The 24,755-nt window shown below is 42.7% G+C and overlaps 1 protein-coding gene across 2 annotated transcripts; it reads right to left on the bottom strand.

Moving 5' to 3' along the window:
• On the bottom strand, nucleotides 1–24,531 carry KCNK1 (potassium two pore domain channel subfamily K member 1). Of its 2 annotated transcripts, none has more exons than XM_081312498.1 (3): nucleotides 23,865–24,531; nucleotides 3,968–4,363; nucleotides 1–2,064 (listed from the first exon to the last, which is right to left on the bottom strand). In XM_081312498.1, the coding sequence occupies exons 1-3, from the start codon at nucleotides 24,217–24,219 to the stop codon at nucleotides 1,805–1,807; spliced, it is 1,011 nt and encodes a 336-aa protein (XP_081168624.1). In that variant the 5' UTR covers nucleotides 24,220–24,531; the 3' UTR covers nucleotides 1–1,804. The 2 variants fall into 2 exon arrangements, with proteins under 2 accessions (XP_081168624.1, XP_081168625.1); XM_081312499.1 differs by having other exon boundaries at nucleotides 1–1,899.
• Between the last annotated feature and the right edge of the window lie 224 nt (nucleotides 24,532–24,755).

The following is a 24,755-nucleotide window of genomic DNA, read 5'->3' as shown; positions in this document are numbered from 1 at the left end:
TACATGATTTATTTTAAAAGTCTGAAATACTAATTGTTAGAATAATAATTCCTTATCTCTACAGTTTTTTTTACAGTACCCTTATTCTAACTAAGCTTTATTATGTTCTTACTTAAAAAATAAAACAAAGCAACTTTGTGCAATTATGCAGCTTCACCTGTTTCCAGGCAACAATTGTCAATAAAATCTGAAGTCTGTAGTACAATACAGTATGAAGGATGCTGCAGCATTCAAGCTACTTGGAAATACTGTCATCAATATGAGTAGGCTGTCATATTAAAACAGAACAAAACAAAGCAGGAATGTCACCATTGCAGGTATAATGACTTACCCTTCCACATTCACTTGGTCAGAATTTAAGTCATTATTTTCAGTGCCATAGTTTGAATGATTTTTTCCTTAATTAAAAAAAAGCTATGAGGAAAAGAACCTTTAAAATTTCAAATCTGACACTTCATTTCTAGCAATCTACATGATATGCACAATATATAAATATATTTATGTACATAAATAAAAGTTGAACTATACAATCAAAACAAACATAAATGGTACAAAAATATCAGCTTTCATGAGCATGCACTACACCAAGCTTCAAATCAAATTAAAGAAGCATCTCTGAGTTGTGGTTTCTTAAAAATAAATTTCAGTTCACATAGATTTTGAAGCAGATTTATCAAGAAAGTCAAGTTCCCTAGTAAAGATACAAAATCTATTAATAAACATTAAATTCATGTACAGTGCTTTTAGGTGATAACAGCTTTCAAGTATTTTTTCTCTTTTCATCATTCAGCTTGATTATTATTTCACTGAATAAATAAGATCATAGCTCTACAACTGTCTGGCTATGAATAGTTTGAAAACTCACAGGCAGTCTACTAAAACTGGAACCCAATGTGAAGTGAAAATGCTAAGAAAGATGGCTTTCCACTGTAATATGCCTTCAGTTCTGTATGCTGGTGTTCGCAGGTCCCTGTTCCTACAATCCGCTCAAATCTGTCGCATAGCATCCTTTTGTGGTATTTAAGGCTAGAAGGAAAACACCCAGAGATCACATTCAGGCTTAGTAAAGTCTACATGCAGAAAATATTTTAGGGTAAAATTACTTGATGAAGGCTAAATGTGTAGCAAGTGTAAAAGCAACTTCCTGCCACACATAAAACCCCTTTTTCCAAACTCCCCTCTCCAGGTTGTACACAGGATAGAGGTGATAGATCAGAGTAGGACATTAGACCGTGGAGAGATATCTCAGAATAGCTGTTGTTTGCCTTATTCATACTGAGACAAACCCTAAATGTTTTCAGAACTTAGAATGACTGAGACAGCACATAACAGATTGAATAAACTTGGTTCTCACTTTTCGATTCTGTAGTGATAAATGGACTGCCACATAGCTCAGTGACTGCCATCTGGAAGATTATTCCTATTTTCCAAGTGCTGCTGTGGCTACCATATTTCCTTACGGGTAAAGCATGAAGATTTATTAATTCAGTGCTTTCCAAAGATTTGTTGCCATGCATGAAATTGGCCTACGAAAGAGTGATCTTTGTTAAAAAGGAAATTACCTTGTTGACTCTTGGGTGGGAAAGGAGAAGAACCTGAGGTTCTCAACTGCACGCTAAACATTCCCAGTAAGTAGAACCAGCAACAAAAATACCGCCCATAAATTGGAAAAGATCCCAAAGCATTATGAATATATGAGTAGTAGAGCATAGCATTCCTGCTTCTATAATTACATTAACAGTATTAGTTCTAACTGCAAGAATGTTAAGTGCACTGTTGTTGATACTGGAATGGAAGCCCTTGGTTAATCGTTTATAAAGCCATCACAGTTAAGTGCAGGTTGAGGAGTCACAAAAGGCTCATCTACTTTCTGGTCTTCCTTCATGGATGCTGCCTGGTCTGAAATTGAAGAGAAGGACAGTTGGTCATGTTCTGTAATGTGCACTTGGTCTTCTTCCTTGTTTTTCTTCACATAGAATATTTTCCTAAATTTTTTTAGTTCATGAAGCTCACAGAAAGTCTCCAGAACAACCAGCATTGCAATGAGGCCCAGCAACAGGTAACCTAGGAAAGAATTATCACAGTTGATGAACTATGAATTGATTGAATGTATGTCATACCATTCGAGGTGGTGCAAATCTCCACAGTGAAAAACTATTAATTGCTAATCCTGAAACTCTCAGTGTCTATGCCATGCAATCCTTCTGCATGTCCCCATTAAATCTGCCACATTCTGAAAGACTTAAATCAAAACACTAGGACTCTTAAGCAGAATTGCACACCATCTTGTGTACTGACTAACATAATTATCAAACATATAAAAAAGGCTTGAATAGCTCTCATATATAGTGTGATTTGTCTAACCATGTAATTTTGTAAAACTGCATATATATCTATATCTATATCTATATATCATCTATATTTATATCATCTATATCTATCTATCTATCTATCATCTATCTATCTATCTATCTATCTATCTATCTATCTATCTATCTATCTATCTATCTATCTATCTATCTATCTATCATCTATCTCCAGTCAAAAATGCTTATTCAAATCCAGCAAAAATCTCTCTCTTTCTCTCTCTCTTTATCTCTATCTCTTCCACAAGTAGATTAACATGGAGTTCTAAAGTATTAGTTATACATTCAGAGTATAATACAAGAGTTATACAATCAACAATAATATTCTTGCTAATTAAACATAAATTTGGAACTAAATTTATCCATGTCTGAAAATATCATTCTAATCATTGCAATCAACAAAAGTCTGGGTTTCACGGTCATATTATCTGCATACTTTCAATGTAAATACCCCGGTGGTGGGATTCAGCCAGTTTGCACCACTTTGGAACTGGTAGCTAATTTTTTGTTGCCCAGGTCCAGAATGGACTTCCGGAAGCAGCATTCACACAGAGAACCGGTTGTTCACATATTTGAATCCCACCACTGAAATACCCCATTATCCTATGTATACAACATCTGCTGAAAACTAAGATATAGAAGCTACATAATCACATGTAATAAAATATTTTAAAATGTGATCAGATTACATTACCAAGAGTGAAAGGAAATCAGAAGTATTTGGAGTGATCTACTCTGCTCTGTGCTAGACTCTATTAACATTGTAAATATTAAGAATATTAGCACATTTAAGAAAATTTACTTTAAGATAAGGAATAAAAACCAAAGAGCTGAATATCCAGGTGCTTTTTGTCAAGTTAAGAATCAGAACTTGACAGAAGTCATTGGAGGAACTCCGATGATACATCTAACTTTGAGGTGATTGCAGCTTGTGTCCTCCTGTACTAGAAAATAAGGTTCTGATATACTTTACGTAATTTTTTAAAATATAGTGGCTCCATAGTAATATATAACTGATTAACTTTGCTTGTCAGAATGAGAATATATAGGTAGTCCTCAAGTTATGATCACAATTCAGCCCAAAATTTAAATTGCTGAGCAAGACAGTTGTTAAATGAGCTTTATTGCATTTTGCAACCTTTCTTGCCACCGTTGTTAAGTGAATCCTTGCAGTTATTAACATGGTTGTTAAGTGAATCTGGCTTCCCCATTGACTTGTCTTGTTAGGTCCCAGAAGATGGTCATATGGTCTGGGGCACTACAACTGTCATAAATACATGCCAGTTGCCAAGCATCTGAATTTTGATCATGTGACCGACCATGGGGATGCTGCAAAGTGTGAAAAACAATTTTAAGTCATTTTTTAGTGCCGTTGCAACTTTGAACGGTCACTTAATAAATGGTTACAAGTCAAGGACTACCTGTACATCTTCTATGGCAATGAGTCAAAAATTGTAAATTACACATTAAACAAAAAGTAAAACTTCAGTAAGAATTTCAAAAACCCTATTGACTTTTTTGTTATCTGTAGTTATATAATATAAAAGGTTATTAGGGAGAAATATGCCTTTTCCTTATTAGTGTGCTAGTTTGCTACTCACATGTAATTCCTATTTTATACAGCTCTCTGAATTTTTGGTCATAACCTTCTCCTGGAACATAGTCGCCAAGGCCGATGGTGCTGAGGGAAATGAAGCAAAAATAAAAAGATTCCAGAAAGTTCCAATCATCTTCTAGGACAGAAAATATTACTGCTGGGATAAAGAAAAAGCACGAGACAGTCATAAAGCCCAAAATCACCGCGTGGACGATGGCCACAATTTGCTTTGAAAAGCCCCAGTGGATGTGGAAATATAATACAGGCCTCCTGGTGACATAGACAATGATGCGCTGGACCACAGCTGTCAGGAAGAGGAGGGTGAAGGGGATCCCAATAACCGAATAGATGATGCAAAAGGCTTTTCCTCCATCTGACAAAGGCACAGTGTGGCCATAACCTGTAACACAAGCGGAAGGACAGGAGCGAGATTTAGAGGATTATGTGATGGAGGAAAACTATCAAGTTTGAATGCACTGTCACAGAGCGGACTTAAGATGGTAGAGTAGCTACCTCAACCTGTGGCTGAAATGCAGAGGTTTACTTTTTAATCATTGGCTGTACTTCGTTAAAGATCGTTCATGTCTACCACAGAACAAAAAGCAAAGAGAAAGAAAAGCTGCATTTTGAAATTTGGAAAGCCACCTCGTAATTGTTCGTAAAACTCCTAACCGCAGTGTTTTGGTGCGAGAAAAGTGAGAGCGAACTCATCTGAGCCTTGGTGGAGCAGTGGGCTAATGCCTCCTTAAGTAACACCAGCTGCCTGCAATTAGTGCAGGTTCGCATCCCACCAGGCTCAAGGTTGACTCAGCCTTCCATCCTTCCGAGGTAGGTAAAATGAGGACCCAGATTGTTGGGGGCAATTAAGCTGACTTTGTAATAATGCCGCTTGGGGGTGTGTGTGAAAGCCCTAATAAGCAGGCATATACATAGAATGAAGGCTACTGCTAAGCTTGTAAGCCGCCCTGAGTCTTCGGAGAAGGGCGGGATATAAATGGAATTAAAATAAATAAAAAAATAAAATAAAAAAAATCTGGAGTTTCTAAGCAAACCTTCATTCTACAAAAAATGGGAGGAAAAAGGAAAGAGAAAAATGTAGAGAGAAAAGAATAGGTATAGAAAGAAGCTGCCAATTTCCTTTTGCAGGAAATACAATGTGTATATTTGCTTGGTTACTCACAGTGGTGGGATTCAGCCAGTTCGCACCACTTTCGGCAGAACCAGTAGCTAATCTTTTGTTGCCCAGGCCCAGAATGGACTTCCGGAAGCGGCATCCACACAGAGAACCGCTTGTTCACATATTTGAATCCCACCACTGGTTACTCATTGCTTACTCTGTGATTACAATACAAAAAGCTCACTTTTTTCTATTATCTATTTTTCCCCCCTAATCATCTAAACCACAAGCCATAAGTATGTTTTTTTCTGTTTCATGAAAAAAGAGAACCGCTTGTTCACATATTTGAATCCCACCACTGGTTACTCATTGCTTACTCTGTGATTACAATACAAAAAGCTCACTTTTTTCTATTATCTATTTGTTTTCCCTAATCATCTAAACCACAAGCCATAAGTATGTTTTTTTCTGTTTCATGAAAAAAGTCTGTAAAAGGTTTCCAGACAGTCATAAAGCTGAGCTCCACCACTTGTTTATTAGATCCGTGCCCTTCTTGGCTGGTTTATTCAGCTCGAGAGGGAACACGAATCTGGCTCCAGGCGGTGATATCTGCCTCCCTGAGTGAGGGTTGTTTCCCCTCCGTCTTGAAAGAAGTGGTAGTGAGACCCCTCCTCAAGAAACCTACCTTGGACCCAACTATATTAAACAACTTTCGTCTGGTCTCCAACCTTCGCTTTCTTGCTAAGGTTGTTGAGAGTGTGGTGGCACATCAGCTCCCTTCGGTTCTGGAGGAAACTGACTATCTGGACCCGTACCAATCGGGTTTCAGGCCCGGACACAGCACAGAAACGGCATTGGTCGCACTAATAAATGATCTCTGGAGAGCTCGGGACAGAGGCTGTTCCTCTGTCCTAGTTCTTCTAGATCTCTCAGCGGCTTTTGATACCATCAACCATGGTATCTTGCTGCAGCGTCTCAGGGGATTGGGAGTGGGAGGCACGGTTCTCCAGTGGTTCTCCTCCTATCTCATGGGACGTTCGCAGTCGGTATTAACAGGAGGGCAGAGATCGAGATCGAGGCCTCTCACTTGTGGAGTCCCTCAAGGATCGGTCCTCTAGCCTCTCCTATTCAACATCTACATGAAACCGCTAGGTGAGATCATTCGTGGTTTTGGAGTCGGGTATCACCAGTATGCTGATGATACCCAGCTTTTTATTTCGACCCCAAACCACCTCAGTGATGCCCTTGATGTGATGTCCCGTTGCCTGGAAGCAGTTCGGGTCTGGATGGGGAAGAACAGGCTTCAACTCAACCCTGACAAGACTGAGTGGCTGTACGTACCGGCATCTCGGGATATTCAGAACATTCCATCTCTTTCTATAGGGGGTAAGTTATTACCCCCCACAGATAGGGCTCGCAACTTGGGAGTCCTCCTAGATTCACAGCTTTCCTTGGAAGACCACATAACAGCTGTGACTAGGGGAGCCTTTGCCCAGGTTCGCCTGGTGCGCCAATTACGGCCCTATCTAGACCGAGATACCCTACGTACGGTCACTCATGCACTCGTGACCTCTCGTTTAGACTACTGCAATGCTCTTTACATGGGGCTGCCCTTGAGGACCACTCGGAGGCTCCAACTGGTACAGAATGCAGCCGCGAGAGTTGTGTTGGGAGTCTCCCGATACTCCCATGTTACACCTCTACTCCGTGAGCTGCATTGGCTCCCAGTTGTCCTCCGGGTAAGATTCAAGGTGCTAGTAATGGTTTTCAAAGCCCTACATGGCATGGGTCCGGAGTACCTTGGGAATCACCTGCTGCCAGCGTCAACGTCCCTCCGTCCAGTGCGCTCCCACAGAGAGGGCCTCCTAAGGGTTCCACCGTTCGGAGAATGCCGTCTGGTGGCTCCCAGAGGGAGGGCGTTCTCTGTGGGCGTGCCTGACCTATGGAACCGTTTACCGGTTGAGCTCCGGATGGCTCCCGACCTTCGCTCCTTCCGACGCGACCTAAAAACATATCTGGTCTGGTCTGACAGGTTCTGTTGTAATTATTGTTTTAAGGTAACTATCTTCTGCATTTAGGCAAAACTAGGGTTTAATTTGTTTTCAATATCTGTATTTGTGCATTCTGTTATTTATGTCACTGTTCACCGCCCTGAGTCCTTAGGGAGAAGGGCGGTATACAAATCAAATAAATAAATAAATAAATAAATAAATAAAATAAATGTAGATATTGTCTTTTTCTTTAAGTAAAGAAGTTAATTTAACCAGCTCTGCAAGTTCCATCATCTTAACCAGCCATTCCTATCTTGTGGGCAGTGTGGAACCTTTCCATTTTTGACTACTTAGCAATCCTGCTGCACATGTCAAAAATAAAAATAAAAGTTTATGTCATTTTTTTTCCTAACTGTTCATCAGTTCCCAAAGAAAAGCCTCTTGTTTTAATTGTACTTTAGTCTTCAAAATGTCCTGAATTGATGTATTTGTGTTCAATCTTTATAGCTCTTTAACATATCCACTAAACATGATTGAACGTCCCTTTATATCGTTCACATTTCCAACACAGATTCAAAGTATCTTTATATAAGTAGACTTATAATGGTGTCTGCCTATTATGGTCACATGTTATAATGGTGATGAAGCAAGATCACCTTGCTTAATGACCCCATCTTCTGCTTTCTCTGACCATGTGGGTCAGGGGTGGGGAGGTCTAGCACAGGACCAGGCCCTCTGCCCCGGGCCTCCCCCACCCCTTGAGACATCCCATGTTCTGCCTCCCACCATTGGGTTCCCCACAGTCCTTGGGGCTATTTTTCCAAACCAACAGGGTCCCTGTTTTCTCCCTTACCTCTGACATGCTAATGTACTAGAGAGACATTAATAGCTTCTTTTATCCAAATTACAAATCACAAATTATGACAGGGCAATATTGGCCCACCTCCTAAAATGCAATTCCAGACTTATATTTCTTGTTCAGCTTATAATATATAATTTATAAACTATCATGCAGTATCAATTTCTGAGTTGGGTGATCATATAGATCTTTGAAATAAAACTGTTCAAATACAATCAATTCAGAATTAATTGTATGCAACCACAATATAAGTACGCCTGGTACGCCAGTTGCGCCCCTTTCTGGACCGAGATGCCCTACGCACAGTCACCCACGCACTCGTTACCTCCCGTATAGATTACTGCAATGCTCTCAACATGGGGCTGCCCTTAAAGATCACCCGGAGGCTTCAGCTGGTGCAGAGTGCGGCTGCACGGGTAGTGATGGGAGCACCCCGATACTCCCATATTACACCCCTCCTGCGTGAGCTGCATTGGTTACCGGTTGCCCGCCGGGTGAGATTTAAGGTGCTGGTACTTACCTTTAAAGCCCTACATGGCTTAGGCCCAGGATACTTGCAGGACCATCTGCTGCCGGGAATGAATTCTCATCGCCCAGTACGCTCACACAGAGAAGGCCTCCTCAGGGTACCGTTGGCTAGACAATGTCGGCTGGTGACCCCCAGGGGAAGGGCCTTCTCTGTGGGAACGCCAGCCCTGTGGAACCAGCTCCCCCATGAGCTTCGGATGGCCCAAGATCTCCAGTCCTTTTGCCGCGGCCTCAAAACACTCCTTTTCCACCTGGCTGACCTGGACTGACAGGGATTTTAATTATGTTTTTAATTTTTTAACTCTAATTTTTAATTTATTTTAATTTTAATTTTAATTTATTGTACAGAGGCCTTTAATTTTAATTTTATCTTAACTTCTGTATTTATTGTATGTTATTGTTGTTAGCCGCCCTGAGTCCTTCGGGAGATAGGGCGGCATGTAAGTCCCAATAATAAATAAAATAAATAAAAACTTGTTACAGAGTATCCAAATACTGAATAACAAAATTGAAAACTGATGTAAGTTATTTGCAAGATCTTTGCAAGTCAAGTTGACTTTCTAGCATTACAGATCAGTTAGACAGAAACAACCAAAATGTTTCTGCCCAGTAAAAACTAATAAATAACACAGAAGAAGTAGTCAGGTTTGAAGGCTACTTTAAGATCTCTTGGTAGAAAACTCACAGGTCACTTGTTTAACCTGCCGTGCAATGAATTATCAATAAATATTAACAGGGTGAGGCAACTATTTGCAAACTAGGGCTGTCTCTTAGCACAAGGGTGAAAACAACAAAAAACATCACCATCAGCTGCAGGTCCCGGGAGTGAGGATGTGCAGCCTCCTGAGCTCCGGCTGGTGTACTTGAATGCCAGGTCTGTCGTTAATAAAGCTCCTCTCGTCCGTGACTTGGTCGAGGGTGAGCAGGCGGACCTGGCTTGCATCACGGAAACTTGGTTGGGCCCAGAGGGCGGTATTCCTCTGGTTGATCTTTGCCCACCAGGTTTCCGGGTGCTACACCGGCCTCGGGCTCAGGGTAGGGGTGGGGGAGTGGCTGTTGTTATGAGGGAGACCTTGTGTCCACGGGAGGCCACCGTTCCCCAGATAGTCGGGTGTGAGTCTCTCTTCTTGAGATGCGGCCCTGGTGCGCAGTTGGGCTTGCTGCTGGTGTACCTTTCGCCTAGTCACGCAGCAGCAGCCCTGCCTGAGCTTCTCGATGCCCTCTCTGGGTTGGTGATTGAGTTCCCGAAACTTATAGTTTTGGGGGACTTCAATCTACCATCTCTGGGAGGATCATCTGAGTTGGCTCGGGAGTTCATGGCTTCCATGACGGCCATGGACCTGACGCAAGTAATTTCGGGACCGACTCATGAGGGAGGCCACACCCTTGACCTAGTTTTCTTATCTGGACGGTGGTTAGATGATCTTGGTGGGGGCTCCCCAATTGTTATGCCCCTGTCATGGACCGATCATCATCTCCTGCGGCTGGTCTTCCGTTTTGCCACCCCCCGCCGTGGGTGTGTGGAACCTATCAAATGGTACCGCCCCAGACGCTTAATGGATCCCCAGAGGTTCCAGGCGGCGCTGGGGTCCCCACCTGCCTCCCTTGCTCACAGCTCGGCAGACGCCTTAGTGGAAGCCTGGGAAAGGGCGGCCACTGAGGCTCTTGACCGAGTTGTACCCCTGCGGCCCCTGACCCGGTGCAGATCCCGTCGAGCCCCATGGTTCTCCGTGGAGCTCCGGGAGATGAAGCGTCGGAGATGGGGCCTAGAGAGCGGTTGGAGATCCAGCCGATCCGAATCCGATCGATTGCGACTAAGAACCTACACTAGGTCTTATCTCGCTGCGATAAGGGAGGCGAGGTCTAACCACTTCGCCACCCTTATCGCGTCCGCAGATAATCGCCCGGCCGCCCTGTTTAGGGTGACTCGCTCCCTCCTGAATCAGGAGGTGAGGGAGGATCCCTTGCAGGGTCGTGCCAGCATCTGTCGGACAAAATCGCTCGGATTCGGATCGGTCTGGACTCTGACTGGGCAGAGTCTGTCGAGCAGGACACGGGTGGTCTTGTCGATATCACCTGGGAGGAGTTTGATTCTGTGACTCCGGAGGAAGTGGACAGGATCATGGGGAGGCTGAGCACCACCACATGTTTATTGGACCCGTGCCCTTCCTGGCTGGTCTATGCAGCCCGGGAGAGGACACGCAGCTGGTTCCAGGCAGTTATATCGGCTTCTTTGAGTGAGGGTAGCTTCCCCGCCGTCTTGAAAGAGGCGGTGGTGAGGCCTCTCCTCAAGAAGCCTGCCTTGGACCCAGCTGTATTGAACAACTTTCGTCCTGTCTCCAACCTTCGCTTTCTTGCGAAGGTTGTTGAGAGTGTGGTGGCACATCAGCTCCCTCTGGTCCTGGATGAAGCGGATTATCTAGACCCGTACCAATCGGGTTTCAGGCCCGGGTACAGCACGGAGACGGCATTGGTCGCACTGGTGAATGATCTCTGGAGGGCCCGGGACAGGGGGCATTCCTCTGTTCTGGTCCTATTAGACCTCTCAGCGGCTTTCGATACCATCGACCATGGTATCTTGCTGCGGCGTCTTAGGGGATTGGGAGTGGGAGGCACGGTTTTACAGTGGTTCTCCTCCTATCTCCAGGGACGCTCGCAGTCGGTGTTGGCAGGAGGGCAGAGGTCGACCGCGAGGTCTCTCATTTGTGGAGTTCCTCAGGGGTCGGTCCTCTCGCCTCTCCTGTTCAACATCTATATGAAACCGCTGGGTGAGATCATTCGTGGTTTTGGAGTTGGGTATCATCAGTATGCTGATGATACCCAGCTTTTCTTTTCGACCCCAAACCACCCCAGTGATGCCCTCACCGTGATGTCCCGTTGCCTGGAGGCGGTTCGGGTCTGGATGGGGAGGAACAGACTTCAACTCAACCCCGACAAGACCGAGTGGCTTTGCATACCTTCATCCCGGGTTTATTCGGACATTCCATCTCTTTCTATGGGGGGCGAATTATTACCCCCCGTAGATAGGGCTCGCAACTTGGGAGTCCTCCTGGATTCACGGCTCACTCTGGAAGACCACATAGGAGCTGTGACTAGGGGGGCTTTCGCCCAGGTTCGCCTGGTGCGCCAGTTGCGGCCCTATCTAAGCCGGGATGATCTATGCACAGTCACTCACGCGCTCGTGACCTCTCGACTAGACTACTGCAACGCTCTCTACATGGGGCTGCCCTTGAGGACCACCCGGAAGCTCCAACTGGCACAGAATGCAGCCGCGAGAGTTGTGTTGGGAGTTTCCCGATACTCCCATGTTACACCTCTGCTCCGTGAGCTGCATTGGTTGCCAGTTGTCTTCCGGGTGAGATTCAAGGTACTAGTCATGGTGTTTAAAGCCCTACATGGCAGGGGTCCGGAGTACCTCAGGGAACACCTGCTGCCGGCGTCAACTTCCCTCCGCCCTGTGCGTTCCCACAGAGAGGGCCTCCTCAGGGTGCCACCGGTCAGAGAATGTAGATTGGTGGCCCCCAGGGGGAGGTCTTTCTCTGTGGGCGCCCCGGAGCTATGGAACCAGTTACCGGTTGAGCTCCGGACGGCGCCCGATCTTCGCTCCTTTCGCCGCAATCTGAAAACATACCTGTTCGAACAAGCCGGCCTGGCCTGAGGGGGGATTGGTGGGGTTTTTACTATCACTTTATTGGGGTTTTATTAATGTATTTATTGTTGGGCATGTATTTAATTACTTTTTAATTTTTGTAGCTTTGTGTTTTATTCTTGCCCTGTACACCGCCCTGAGTCCTTCGGGAGAAGGGCGGTATACAAATATTAATAAATTAAATTAAATTAAATTAATTCACAGCTGGATGACCAACCGCCTTCAGTGTGTAGTCCTCAATGGAACTAGATCTACAGGGAAGGGAGCATGCAGTGGGGTACTTCCAAGGTTCTGTCTTAGGCCCAATGTTCTTCAACATCTTCATAAATGATTTAGATGAGGGAATAGAAGGGGAACTCATTAGATTTGCAGATGACAACAAGCTGGGGGTGGTGGTGGTGGGGAAACAGCTAACACTAAGGCTCAAGTTCCAGAAAGATCTTGACAGACTCAAACACTGGACCTCAATTCAGTGGTGAGAAAAGTAAGGTTTTTTGCTCCCTGGCCGGCTAGTAGCACAAGAAATGCCTGCTGCGTGATGTACCTGTGCAGAATCGTGACTCAGCCTAGGAGGAACCAATGTCAGGAGCAATTAATCCAGCCCAGGCTTCTAAAAGTAGTATATGGCACTTGTCAGTAGCACGAGTAGTAGAATTTTCACTACAGCTTGACAGTAAAATACATTGATAACCACTGGTATATTTAATAAATCAAATGTCTAACAAGTCAGAAAGAAGTTCTATAATCTGGGAAAGTTATTTCTTCCTGTACAATGAGCAGCAGAAATCCCGCTGGAAATAAAACGAGTCCAATGTGTAGAAAAGTAAGAGGGGAATAAAACAAACAAAATGGGTTACATATTTTCTCCTGTAGTCAGGAGTGCTTTGATTTACTGTATGAAAAAAATAATAATGTCAAAGCTGTAGTGCCTTAAGACAAAACAGAGGGAAGGTGCAACGAGACAAGAGGGCCTCAATTTGTTCAAAAACCAGTGGGGACTTTTGCGGGAGCCACTACTGTGAGTGCAGAGGCTGCCAAAGGATAACCTCAGTGCCTGAGTTCTTCTGCGAAAAAAGGTAGTTCCTTGACTTACAATTGTAAGAGAGCCTGGAGTTACAGCTTAAGTCAAGACATTATGTGACTGGACCTGTTTTTCCAACATTTTTTGCAGTGGTCTTAAGAGAATATTGCAGTCGTGAAATGAATCCATTTTTACCTAATAAGAAGGGGCAGGGGTTGCCAGAAACTGAAAATAAACACCAGTAAAGTTATCTGGTAATTATTTAATATTTATAATATTAATGATAATGCAATTCACAGGATTAATCCATCTCATTTATTTGGCTGTCCAACTCAAACAATATGGCTCTGGAGAGTGTACAAGAAAAGGAGCCAATCCCCATTTCCCACCCTATATAACAAAAAAAAATGCTCATGTGGCCTCAATTTGTAACTCTTTAAATCAACCACATCTTTTCCCAGGATCCTGTGACTGTCCTCTGCAGCTTCAGTGTGATTCTGGGAGAGTTACAGTATGTGCATGCTTGTGCATAAACCAAAGGATTTTTTCCCCTTCAGATCCAAAGCACTGCATAGCCATAGTTATTGCAGAAACTTCAATTTTTGCCCTCTGATCAGCAGGTTTATGAATGAATCTGTGCTTGAAATTGATATTGCAGATCCTTCACTCTTTAAATTTTAAATACAGCTCCTGTTATGTTGATTACCTGAGTTATTAAGACTCTAATTACGTAGTTTTCTTAATCCATCCAGCAGCCAACATGATTTTCTTGTTGGCAGTAATGTTATCAGTGAGGAATCCCTCACTCTACATTTTTAATTTATATTATAATATTAATGTATACGGTATTACAATATTGCCGTTAGGTTTCAGAACTACGGCGAAAGAATAAATACAGATTTTTAAAATGGCTTACATATTGGTTAACAGTCAACAGCTCTCACCTACAATATCTGGATTCAGGTCTTCTGAATTTCATTTTTTTACAGAAGAACATTTACTTGAATCTAGCTAATCCCTCTGCAAAATAGCCTTTTTAATTTGTAAGGCTGGCTAGATACATTAAGGTTATAATACTCAGAACACTTAGTTGGGAGCCAGACCATTATTTCTGAGGAAACATTCACAACTCATGTTTTGCATGAGTTCCAAGATATGTCGACATTATGTTATTTTTTATCTTATTTTATCATAACTTGATGTATTTATTCTCCTTACTTATTTCATCCTTGCCATGAAGAGTTTGAGACAACGGCATATCTGATGCCTCCAGTTGCATCAGTGTGTACTTTGTTGAGTAACACTCTTACACAGCAAGAAATATTATGCTCATATTTAGGAATTCATATGACTCAGACTTCCTGGACAGAGGTAATACAAACAGGAAAAATACTCTTCGAATTATGTGTCATACAAAAAACATGAGGCAGATGGCAGGTATCAAACCACCATACAATGAGAAACTGAATAGAAGTAGATGAAAAAAAAATCAGTAAGCTTAATAATTAAATTTCTGCAGCTTCTTTATATATGAGCATGAGAAAAGCTGCTTAAGTTGATCTATACTTACAGCTGCTAGGACTTGCAAAGCTATTGACTTAAAACAGGGGTCTTCAAACTTGGCCCTTTTATGACTTGTGGAATTCTGGGAGTTGAAGTCCACAAGTCATAAAAGGGCCAAGTTTGAAGACTCCTGACTTAAAACAGCAGACGGCTGGATAAGTTAACTGACATGTAATCTTCACACATGGTGTTATAACCGTGAATTAAAGTTTGCGTATTTGACTTTATCCTACAACAGATGGCAGGGCTGGCAACTACGGCTAATCTCAACAAAGATTAGGCTCTAACCTAATTAGCATTTTTATGAGAGGCCACCAGGAAATTGCAGTAACTTAAGACATGCTGCATTGTTCCAAAAGATTTTTATCATCTTGAGTTACATGCCTCCTCAACTAGAGATCCCCAAACTTTAAAACATGCTACAAGTTGACTCAATTAAATAAAGTGCTTGGGGTGGGGTTAACAACAACTGCAATTCATGTGATGTTTGTCTCACTGCCATTACATTTCACAAAAAGCTGTAAAGTCTGGGCACCACACCCAGAGACAAACTGGAACAATTTCAAAAAGAGGATGTGACAATAACCAGGAGACTACAAGCTATATGCTATTTAAAAAGCCTGGAAGAACTGAAAATGTTCAGTATGAGACAAAATACTGATGGTGAATATGCTAGCATTTTTCAAACATTTGAAATGATATGGAGCACCATTTCCTACATTAGAATAGCCCATGAATTAAACATCGGCACAGAAATTAAAGCCCATGCTCTATAATTTTATAGCACTAGATACCGATTGAGGGATTCAGTTACAGGAAGGTGAATTCTTGTAAAACATTAAGGACAAATTTCTAATGAACAGAGCTTTTTGACAATAGAAGAAATTACTGAGATAGGTGATGGGGTTTCTTTCATTGGGAAACTGAGGTTAGGCAGCCATGCCCTGGGATTCCTTGAACAGAGCAATTGACTCAAAAGGGTTTTTCCACTTTTGGAGTTCCATGAGGACAATAAGCTAAACACACTCAATCAGTCAAGTTATCTTTTATCATTTCAAATGAAACCTTAAACAAAAACAATAATTAGCCTCTGTCAAAAATGAATGTAAGTTGCCTGCGTGTGAAATATTTACTATGTTATGTGAAAAGCCTTTCTAAACACACTGGCACTGAATATTTCATAGAGTTGTAAAATGCACATGCAAGCACCCAAAAGAAGACCCTGTGGATTCTTTTGACTACAGTGAAAGAATTGGGTATGTCTTTTCCTTAAACATTTCTAAATTCTTATATTATTTAACAGTAATTGCCAAGAGTTGTTTAACAGCAGAGGGCTATAAGTGTAATAAAAAAATAATGAAAACACATTTGCAAGTACAATTGGACATTACAGAATATCAGCCCATGAAGTGAATGAACTAAACTAAACCAACTAGCCAGAATCCATAAAAACAGTATTAAGCTGTAAATGCATAAGCATAAAATGTTTTAGTCTGGCAATAAACGAATGTAATGTTGATCAAGTTCTGTTAGACATTCTGGAGCTGAAAATATTCTGTTCTCTATGTCTTTCTTATCAAATTTCTTCTGATGCTTCACCTAATTCATGGCTACACTAATATGGGAAGAGGCGCTCCTTCTTATATTTGAGTCTCAAACTAGTAAGCGATTTAAACCTAACAGCAGTTCCCTAAATTGGGCTGAGAGATGTGCACCGCTTTGAAGGGACACTTTATGTGAATGAAACAGAGGCAAAACTTCAAAACCTTGCCTCCCCTTAGTGAGCAGCAGAATGGAATAGCTATACCCATGGTGGCGAACTTATGCCACGCGTGCCACAGGTGGCACGCAGAGCCCTCTCTGTAGGCACGCGCACCGTCGCCCCAGTCCTAGGCCTTCAGCTGGGTTTTATAAAACTGTTTCGCTTTAGGCCTCCGCCGCTGTGTGCAAAAAAGAAGATTCCATTAATCAATTTCAACTTCTCGCGGGGAAAAAAAAAGATCTTGCAAAGTTGGAATTGATTGATTGAACTTTTTAGCCCCACCCAGCCTGCCATTACCACTGCAGCCACGCCCACCCAATGGGCCACACCCACCCAATGGGCCACACCCACCCAGCACCCGACGATTCATAAGTGGGTTTTGGGTTGCAGTTTGGGCCCTCGGTCTCTAAAAGGTTCGCCATCACCGAGCTACACTGTATGGTCTCAACAGGAGAAGTGGCTTCTGTACCGTGTGGAATGCACAAGCAGAATCCGCTTTCTTCAAAGTGTCTTCACCTGAATGCCTTGAGAAATACACAGCGCTTCACAACCTGAAGGATCACAATTTGTGCATTCCAAGTTCAATGTGATATGATGTAAATTGATGGGCAATGCCAGTCAGAAGTCCAGCTGTGGATTTAGCACTATATAATACTTTGGATCACCTCTATTGGCATACCGTAATATGACACGTTACAGATGCTAATCCCACCTGGAAATCATTATAGCTCAGCTTTTCTTGTAAGAGAAAAGTTATGGTTGGAAAATCATCCATGGATGGATGGATTCTCACAGTCATCAAAGAAACTTCCTTGGGAGTTACCTATCTATAACATTACTTCAGCTCATTAGCCTCTATCTAGTCCAGGGGTAGGCAACCTTGGCTCTTTTATGACTCATGGACTTCAACTCCCAGAATTCCTGAGCCAGCATATCTGGCTCAGGAATTCTGGAAATTGAAGTCCATGAGTCATAAAAGAACCAAGGTTGCCTACCCATGATCTAGTCCATTGCTGAATATTTATTATTTTTAATTAAAAAGAGCTACCAGACTAAGCTTTGCTTTTAGAATTTACTTACAACTACAGCCTGTACAACTATATTCCAATGTAATAAAAAAGTAGTTATTCATTACATTTAATTATAGGATTTGAAGAATTATTTCTAATCCTCACATTTATAAACTATAATTCCTATTATCAGTAGAAATGCAATGGAGTTTCTTTTTAAGATTGTTCCTTTTAGAACATCAAAAGGCTTGCTAAGTGCAATTTGAAAGTCAATTATTCTCAGTTGTATCATGGTTTCTTTTTTTAATCTCTCTCATGTTCATGAAAAGAAAGCCTGTTACAATATTTCAAAGACTCCCTTTTCTGCACATTTAATTAATGTTCTGATTACAACTTCCCTCACTCCTTCTTTTTAAACAGTATTGCCAACATTCCTGTTTTGTACAAACATTTTTCTTTTTAAATAACTGATCAAGGTGTTCCATATAATAATTTTACTAGGTTGATTCTTAATTTCATGTTTTTCTTTTACCATTTTAAACTTTGACAATTTTTATTATTGTTTTTTCCCCCTTCCGTTTAACTGTGTCTGATTCTAGGAGACTGCCTGGACAAGTCCTGCAGTTTTTTTGTCAAGGTTTCTCAGAAGTGATTTGCCATTGCCTCCTTTCTAGGGCAGAGAGAAAGTGATTGGCACAAGATCACCTGGCTGATTTTGTGACAAGGTGGGACTAGAACTCACTGTCTCTCAGCTTCTAGCCTGATGCCTTAACCACTACACCAAACCTATATTAAATAGACAGTATTTAAAAGAACATAAAGCTGTGAAACTACCAATCAATGATAGTTGGAAAACTATGTACAAAAAAAGCATCATAGGTAGGCAAAATGGAACAAAACTATCATCCTTCACTTGTCTACTTCAAGAAAAACCACTGATTTCCTTGTTTACTTAGTTTGTTAGAATCTAACCCTGTTGTATACGTTACATGTTAATTCCACCTGGAAATCATCATAGCTTGGTGATTCTTATCCTTAATGCTGAAATCCGTTCTGTTTCACGTCCCACTAAAATGCCCTGCCATGAAAAGCCCCTAATGAAAAACTGCTTCAGCAGAGGGCTGTTGCCATGGCATAAAGGTTGTCTTTCCAATAGCAATGGACAGGGTTGTATAGATCAGGATGACTCCATCACAAGATGGGTACCAATGCAGGCAGATAAGATTCCTTGCAGACTTCCCTGTGATGTGTCTTTTAATGTTGAGGGACTCTGAAGGGCAAAAGCAGAGACTGGGGTGGGATGCATGAGAAAAGTTCACTCACTTCACTTAAGATTTAGAGGCTTTCTACACAAATAATTTATAGTTCTATCCAGCCACAAATCTCTGATGCTGATGGACTATATAGCATCACAATGATGTGAAACCATCAAAAACTGATGTGGACTTGTTCTTTGATTAACTTAAATCATTTTGGACTACAAGAAGCCTATGCTCTTGATTCACAATTTTGAGTTTGCTGAACAGTTCAACAAATTATTCTGTCATTGTCATCATCATACAGCAATAGCAAATTCAGGTGGTTCAATGCCCTTTTTAGTGTTCAATGCCCAGTTAGTGTTGACTATCTCAACATTAATTCAACACTTGGACAAATCCCTGTAGTTATCTTGACAAGGTTTCAGAAGCAGTGTCCCATTGCCTGTTTCTTGGGCTGTGTGCCTAACCCAAGGTCACCCAGTTGGTTTTGTGCCCAAGGCAGGTCTACAACTTAGGGTTTCCCAGTTTCTAGCCTGGTGCTTCAAGCATCTCACCAATGACTATTAGCTATGATTGTCATAGTTAAAATTCAAAAATGATTGGGAAAAAGCATATTAGATCTTTCAGGATATACGTTGTTTATATATATTTTCAAGCTTGTGGCTGCTTTAATGGTTTATGCCAAGTCTGCATCTTATGACTTTTTTGGAGCACACACAATCCTAATAAAAACATAAAATCTGTCCATCAAAAATATTACCTTCCAAAAGGACACATAATACCGTGGCAATTTTCAGAATTAAAAGTTAGCAAGCCTAACCGAAGGCCATCGACAGGCAGTAGTCACAACAGTGACAGCTCATATTTGTGTAAATTTTAGATTGCTAACAAAGAATTAAAGGGAGACTGATATGCATTTCAAACTTATTTGTTTTCATCAGTCAGCCATACCCTTCTGAGATTCGAACCTGGGCTGATTGCACATTAGGCAGTTATTTTAACCTCTAGGCCACAAGCTCTATCTCACTTTGTTAGCTGAGAAGCAAGGGAGATATGTGTTAAGTGCTTGTTAACTATTTAGATTACCTTGCTAGGCCCCAAACACACACACACACACACACACACACACACACACACACACACACACACACACACACATATATATATATATATATATATATATATATATATATATATATATATATAGAAGAAGAGACCAATGGGGCTTTGCCCTTCTTAGATGTGTTAGTTAGGCGTCAACCTGATGGCTCGTTACACACATCGGTCTACCGTAAATCCACCCATACGGACAGGATACTTCATTACGAAAGTAATCACCCCACAACCCATAAGGCCAGCTGTATCAGAACCCTCTTTAGACGTATAGATACGCATTGCAGCACGAATAAGGCAAAAAGGGAAGAAAGACGCCACCTTTATCGTGTCTGCAAAAACAACGGGTACCCGTCTAACTTCATCAGACAATACAGCAGGCCAAGTGAACCTACCCGCCATGAATGTAACAACGCCTTAACATCACGGATAACACTGCCTTATATCCACGGTGTATCCGAGGCCACAGCGCGCATACTAACCCCTCACAAAGTCGGTGTTGCCCACAGACCTGATCGGACCTTACGAGCTTGCGTCATGCGCCCTAAAGATCCACTCCCCAATGAAGAAAAAGCCTCGGTCGTATACAAGATATCATGCCAGAATTGCAATTGCAATTACATTGGGGAGACAGCAAAACGACTGAGGACTAGGGTGCATGAACACAAGCTTGCTATTAGAAGACAAGAACAACGTTCACAGGTGTGGACGCACATGGCTACACACAACCATGCCTTTAATCTAGCAGGGACTGAGGCTATTGCCAGTGACAACACTAAAGGCGGCCGCCTGTTTAAGGAAGCCTGGTTTTCAAACCATTCCTCCATCAACCGGCATATAGACCTCCCCCCTGCATACCAGGCACTAAAAAATTGGGAAGAGCAACGACGTGCGCGACATGAAGACAAACAGCGCAAGAATTCACAAATTATCTCATTGCATCAAATCCAAGGTTGCACCAGCACACAACCACTCTGCAATGTCGAACACAAGGAAGAAGAGCAACAACCATTTAAGATCCCTGGCATGAGAACACGGACAATGACCAGGGTTATGGCTACAACACATGGAGCTATAAACAATTCACTTTTAACAACAGATACCCAGAGACAAATACATCCCAAAAACGGATGCGCGACAACTCAAAGAAATACGGCAGACCTCAACAAACAGATCTGAGCATGCTCCATGAGCAGAGTGCAGACACCAACAGTATAAACGGAATCTCCCCACCCCAGCATCTCCATCCTGATGACGTTGGCAGTTGGCCAACGAAAGCTTGATTTTTCAGCAATAAAAACTGTTTTAGTTTTTAATTCTATCCCAGTGTTCATTTGTTTGTTAATATATATATATATATATATATATATATATATATATATATATATATATAATGTCAATGTGATATTCAGTATCATGTGCCATTTTCTGATCAATTTGGATGACATGGATGGTAATGAAACTTTTGTATTAACCATTAATATTAATGGTTAATACAAAAGTTTCATTACCATCCATGTCATCCAAATTGATCAGAAAATGGCACATGATACTGAATATCACATTGATAGTACCTCATACCACCTTTATGCAATTTTAACTGCTGAATCAGCAAGACCTCTAAACAATTTAAGGGCAATATATCCTATCCATAAAAGGATCTTTATTTAGAACTAAGGAAAAAAATGCATTAAAGGATTGATACTTAACTGGATGGTTTAGGATAATATACATTTGGGCACACAATAAATTAGCTGCAGAGACACAAGCTAAATGATGAATTAGTTATGGGTGTGCTTTCCCTTCCTAAGACTTATGCGATGAGCAATCGTTTTTCCATTACGTCAGGAAATACAATACCATCTTGTCCTCACCAGGTCACCTTATTCAAAAAGGAAAGAGAAACACAGTAACAAAGTTGCATCCTCTCAAGCTTCTCTTTATCAGTGGGATGTACTTCTTGCATTTGAGAATACATGAACAACATCTTCATTTTCAAGTTCTACTGGCTTAAAAGGGCGTTATAGCTAGAGATACCCCAATGGCTTCTCTGTTGCTACATGAAATGTTTGCCACATTTCTCTAGGCAAACCATAATGAGTGATAAATCTGATGGCTATTGAACTGGTCGATGATAATAATATTAATGATGGATGGCTGCATTCCATAAGGTCACATTTACCAGACATGCTATTACAGATATGATTCATTATCAAAGCAACAAAATGACATTCTCACTAATTAGGATTTCATTTTTAAAAAAAATAACTATTGCAGGACATGCATAGAGTAATAATTTACAATGCTGGCCGTGCAAGATTTTCATGAATGCAAAAAAGATATCATATACATTAAGCCATGGCTTGTTTTAATCTCAGACTGTTAAACAAGGCAGAATGGCCTGGCTTGAGAAAAACTATTATGGCCAAAGTCATAAACTTGGTTGACATATAATACATTTTTCAGCAGAAGCAGAGACACCCAGGTTTTAATATATCTTCAGCCAGGTCTAGTCTACTTCACAAGAATGTTGATGTGGAAAAAAGTAGGAAGGCTGTGTATCCTGTATGAAAAGTGGGATATAAATCTAATAAATACATAAATGTGTACCTAATACACACACACACAAATACACACACACACACACACACACACACACGTGTATATATGTATTTGGAATCAAACAACAAACTAAAGCAGTGAAAGCTGAGCAATTTACATGATTTAGTGCCATACGTGACTTCAGTCTAAAAGTGAAAGCATATTCATTTAGAAATAAGTTCTCACTGGGAATATTTAAGACTGTTTATGATCCTACAAGCACAGTTAAGCAAAAACCCATTGTAATAGCATTGGCGAAAAGGCATGTTCTCAAACTGTGCACCTGTATACATTTACTGTTTTTAAAACTAGATGGCCCATTTTGACAGGCATAGTACTTAGACTGATAAATAAATAAAATCCAACTGAAACGTAATGTATGAACCCAGCTAGGATTCTTTCTTTTTGTGCTGGCTTCTTTCTTATATTGCAAGCAGGAACCTGTCCCAGCATTTTATTACTAAAAGAAGAGGTACTGGCCCTATTAACTGGGGGGAAGGGATGGCAGCTCAGGATGACATGATGATGGGAAAAAGAAATAAAACTTTGCAGTTTGATCACCGCTTCACAAAAGATAGGAGTACCTTGTCTCCAAGTCCTCTGTTCTGTAGTGCCCTGTTCTCAAAGTGTTAGCTCCATGCGCAGAAACCAAGATGGAGCAGAGGACTGGGGGCAAAAATGGAAACGCCTGAAGGGGATAGAGGGACAAGAGGGAAAGGGGTCCTTGGTGCTCTCTGAGCTTGGTTGTTTTCTTGCAGACATTTCATTACCCAAACTAGGTAACATCATCACTGTTAGCCATGTTACCTAGTTTGGGTAATGAAACGTCTGCAAGAAAACAACCAAACTCAGAGAGCACCAAGGACCCCTCGTTTCAACCCTGAGCTACAAATATTCTCCTTTATAAGAGGGAAAGACCCTGACTGCGATCACAAGACCTCGCTTAACCAAGTCAAGTCAAGATTTCGCACGTGTACCCCACCCCGCCAGCTATTCTTGGCTAACAAAAGCATCAGCCCTAGTTACGGTTTCTTTGTGGGACATTTTGCTAACACAGCCCGTCGTGCTATTTTATGGTTCAATGCGACGAACGACTCCAGACGGGTATCATTTCAGTAACCGTGTTAAGCGCGTTGTGGGAAGGCGGACGCTTTCTTTGCAAACCAAACAGCCGCAATGCAACCCTAGAAGAAACACTCCTCGCTCGGCCTCTGCCTTCTAAATTTTCCCAACGGAGCCACCAGCTTTTTTCCGGTTGGAAAGGGGTGCGCGGAGGGGAGAAGCCGCCACTTTCTCCCGCCGTAGCGGCTTGGCAGGCCCGTGGCTGGCCTAGGAAGGAGGAAGGAAGCAGGCTCCCAATGCAAACGCCAGGCCCGGGCTAAGGCCCGCGCGCCGCCGCCGCCTCCGCCGCCTCCGCCACCTGCTTACCTGTGGTGGAGAGCACGGTGCTGGCGAAGAAAAGCGCCGAGGTGAAGTCCCAGTTCCAGCTGCCCGAAGCGTTGCTCAGCACCGAGACGCCGTAGTTGCTGGCCTGCAGGACGCGCGCCAAGAAGCTCTCGAGCTGCTGCTCCGAGAGGCACTGGTGCTCCTCCACGAAGCGCTGCTTCAGCTTGCGCAGCTCCTGGCGCAGGAGGTCTTCGTAGGGCAGCTCGACCGACGAGAAGACCACGGCGCCGAAGAGCAGGTAGAGCAGGTAGCCCAGCACCAGCAAGCCGAAGTACCAGGCGGAGCGGTGCCTCTCCACCAGCCGCACGCACGAGCTGCCCGCCAGCGACTGCAGCATCTTCCCCCGCCAGCGCCGCGCACTCCTTCCGAGCGCCAGCCCGCCACCGCTGCTGCGTTGCCCGGAGCCCGCGGAAGACCCGAGTGTCCCTGAGTGACCCGGGAGGCTCAGCGCAGGAGCCTGGAGCCTCGAGGCGCGCCGGAGCAGCAGGAGGATGGGTGGGTGGGTGGGAGGTTGGGAAGCAACCCACGGAGGGTGGCCCCGCAGGCTGTCGCGGCTTGCTGACCCGCCGCGCTCTCAGCCCCGAAGCAGAGGTCCCCCTCTCTCCGCCGTTTCGGACCAGGCTCTTTTCCTGGTTCCACTTTCGGTGACTTTCCGTAGCAAAAAGCTCCGATGATGTGGCGCTCACGTGGCCAGCTCAGGTAACCGGCAACGGGACGCGCGTCACCAGAAGCTGCTGAACTGGTTCCAGCGGGGAGCTTGCTAACCAAACGAGGAAAAGGGAAGAAGAAGAAGAAGAAGAAGAAGAAGAAGAAAGCGCGAGGAGGCAAGGGCGGGAGGAAAATAAATAAATAAAATAAAATCCACGAATGATT

The sequence above is a fragment of the Vipera berus genome, assembly GCF_964194415.1.
Source record: "Vipera berus genome assembly, chromosome: 1".
NCBI lineage: Eukaryota > Metazoa > Chordata > Lepidosauria > Squamata > Viperidae > Vipera > Vipera berus.
This window is presented reverse-complemented; position numbering and strand designations above follow the sequence as displayed.

What these genes read in the sequence shown, in the direction of transcription:
- KCNK1 (XM_081312498.1), bottom strand. Translation starts at nt 24,219, where the DNA reads ATGCTGCAGTCGCTGGCGGGCAGCTCGTGCGTGCGGCTGGTGGAGAGG. An exon ending in CACCGTGCTCTCCACCACAG is followed by an intron (nt 4,364 to 23,864) that starts GTAAGCAGGTGG and finishes CTTGTGTTACAG; the next exon opens with GTTATGGCCACACTGTGCCT. An exon ending in GTATAAAATAGGAATTACAT is followed by an intron (nt 2,065 to 3,967) that starts GTGAGTAGCAAA and finishes ATTCTTTCCTAG; the next exon opens with GTTACCTGTTGCTGGGCCTC.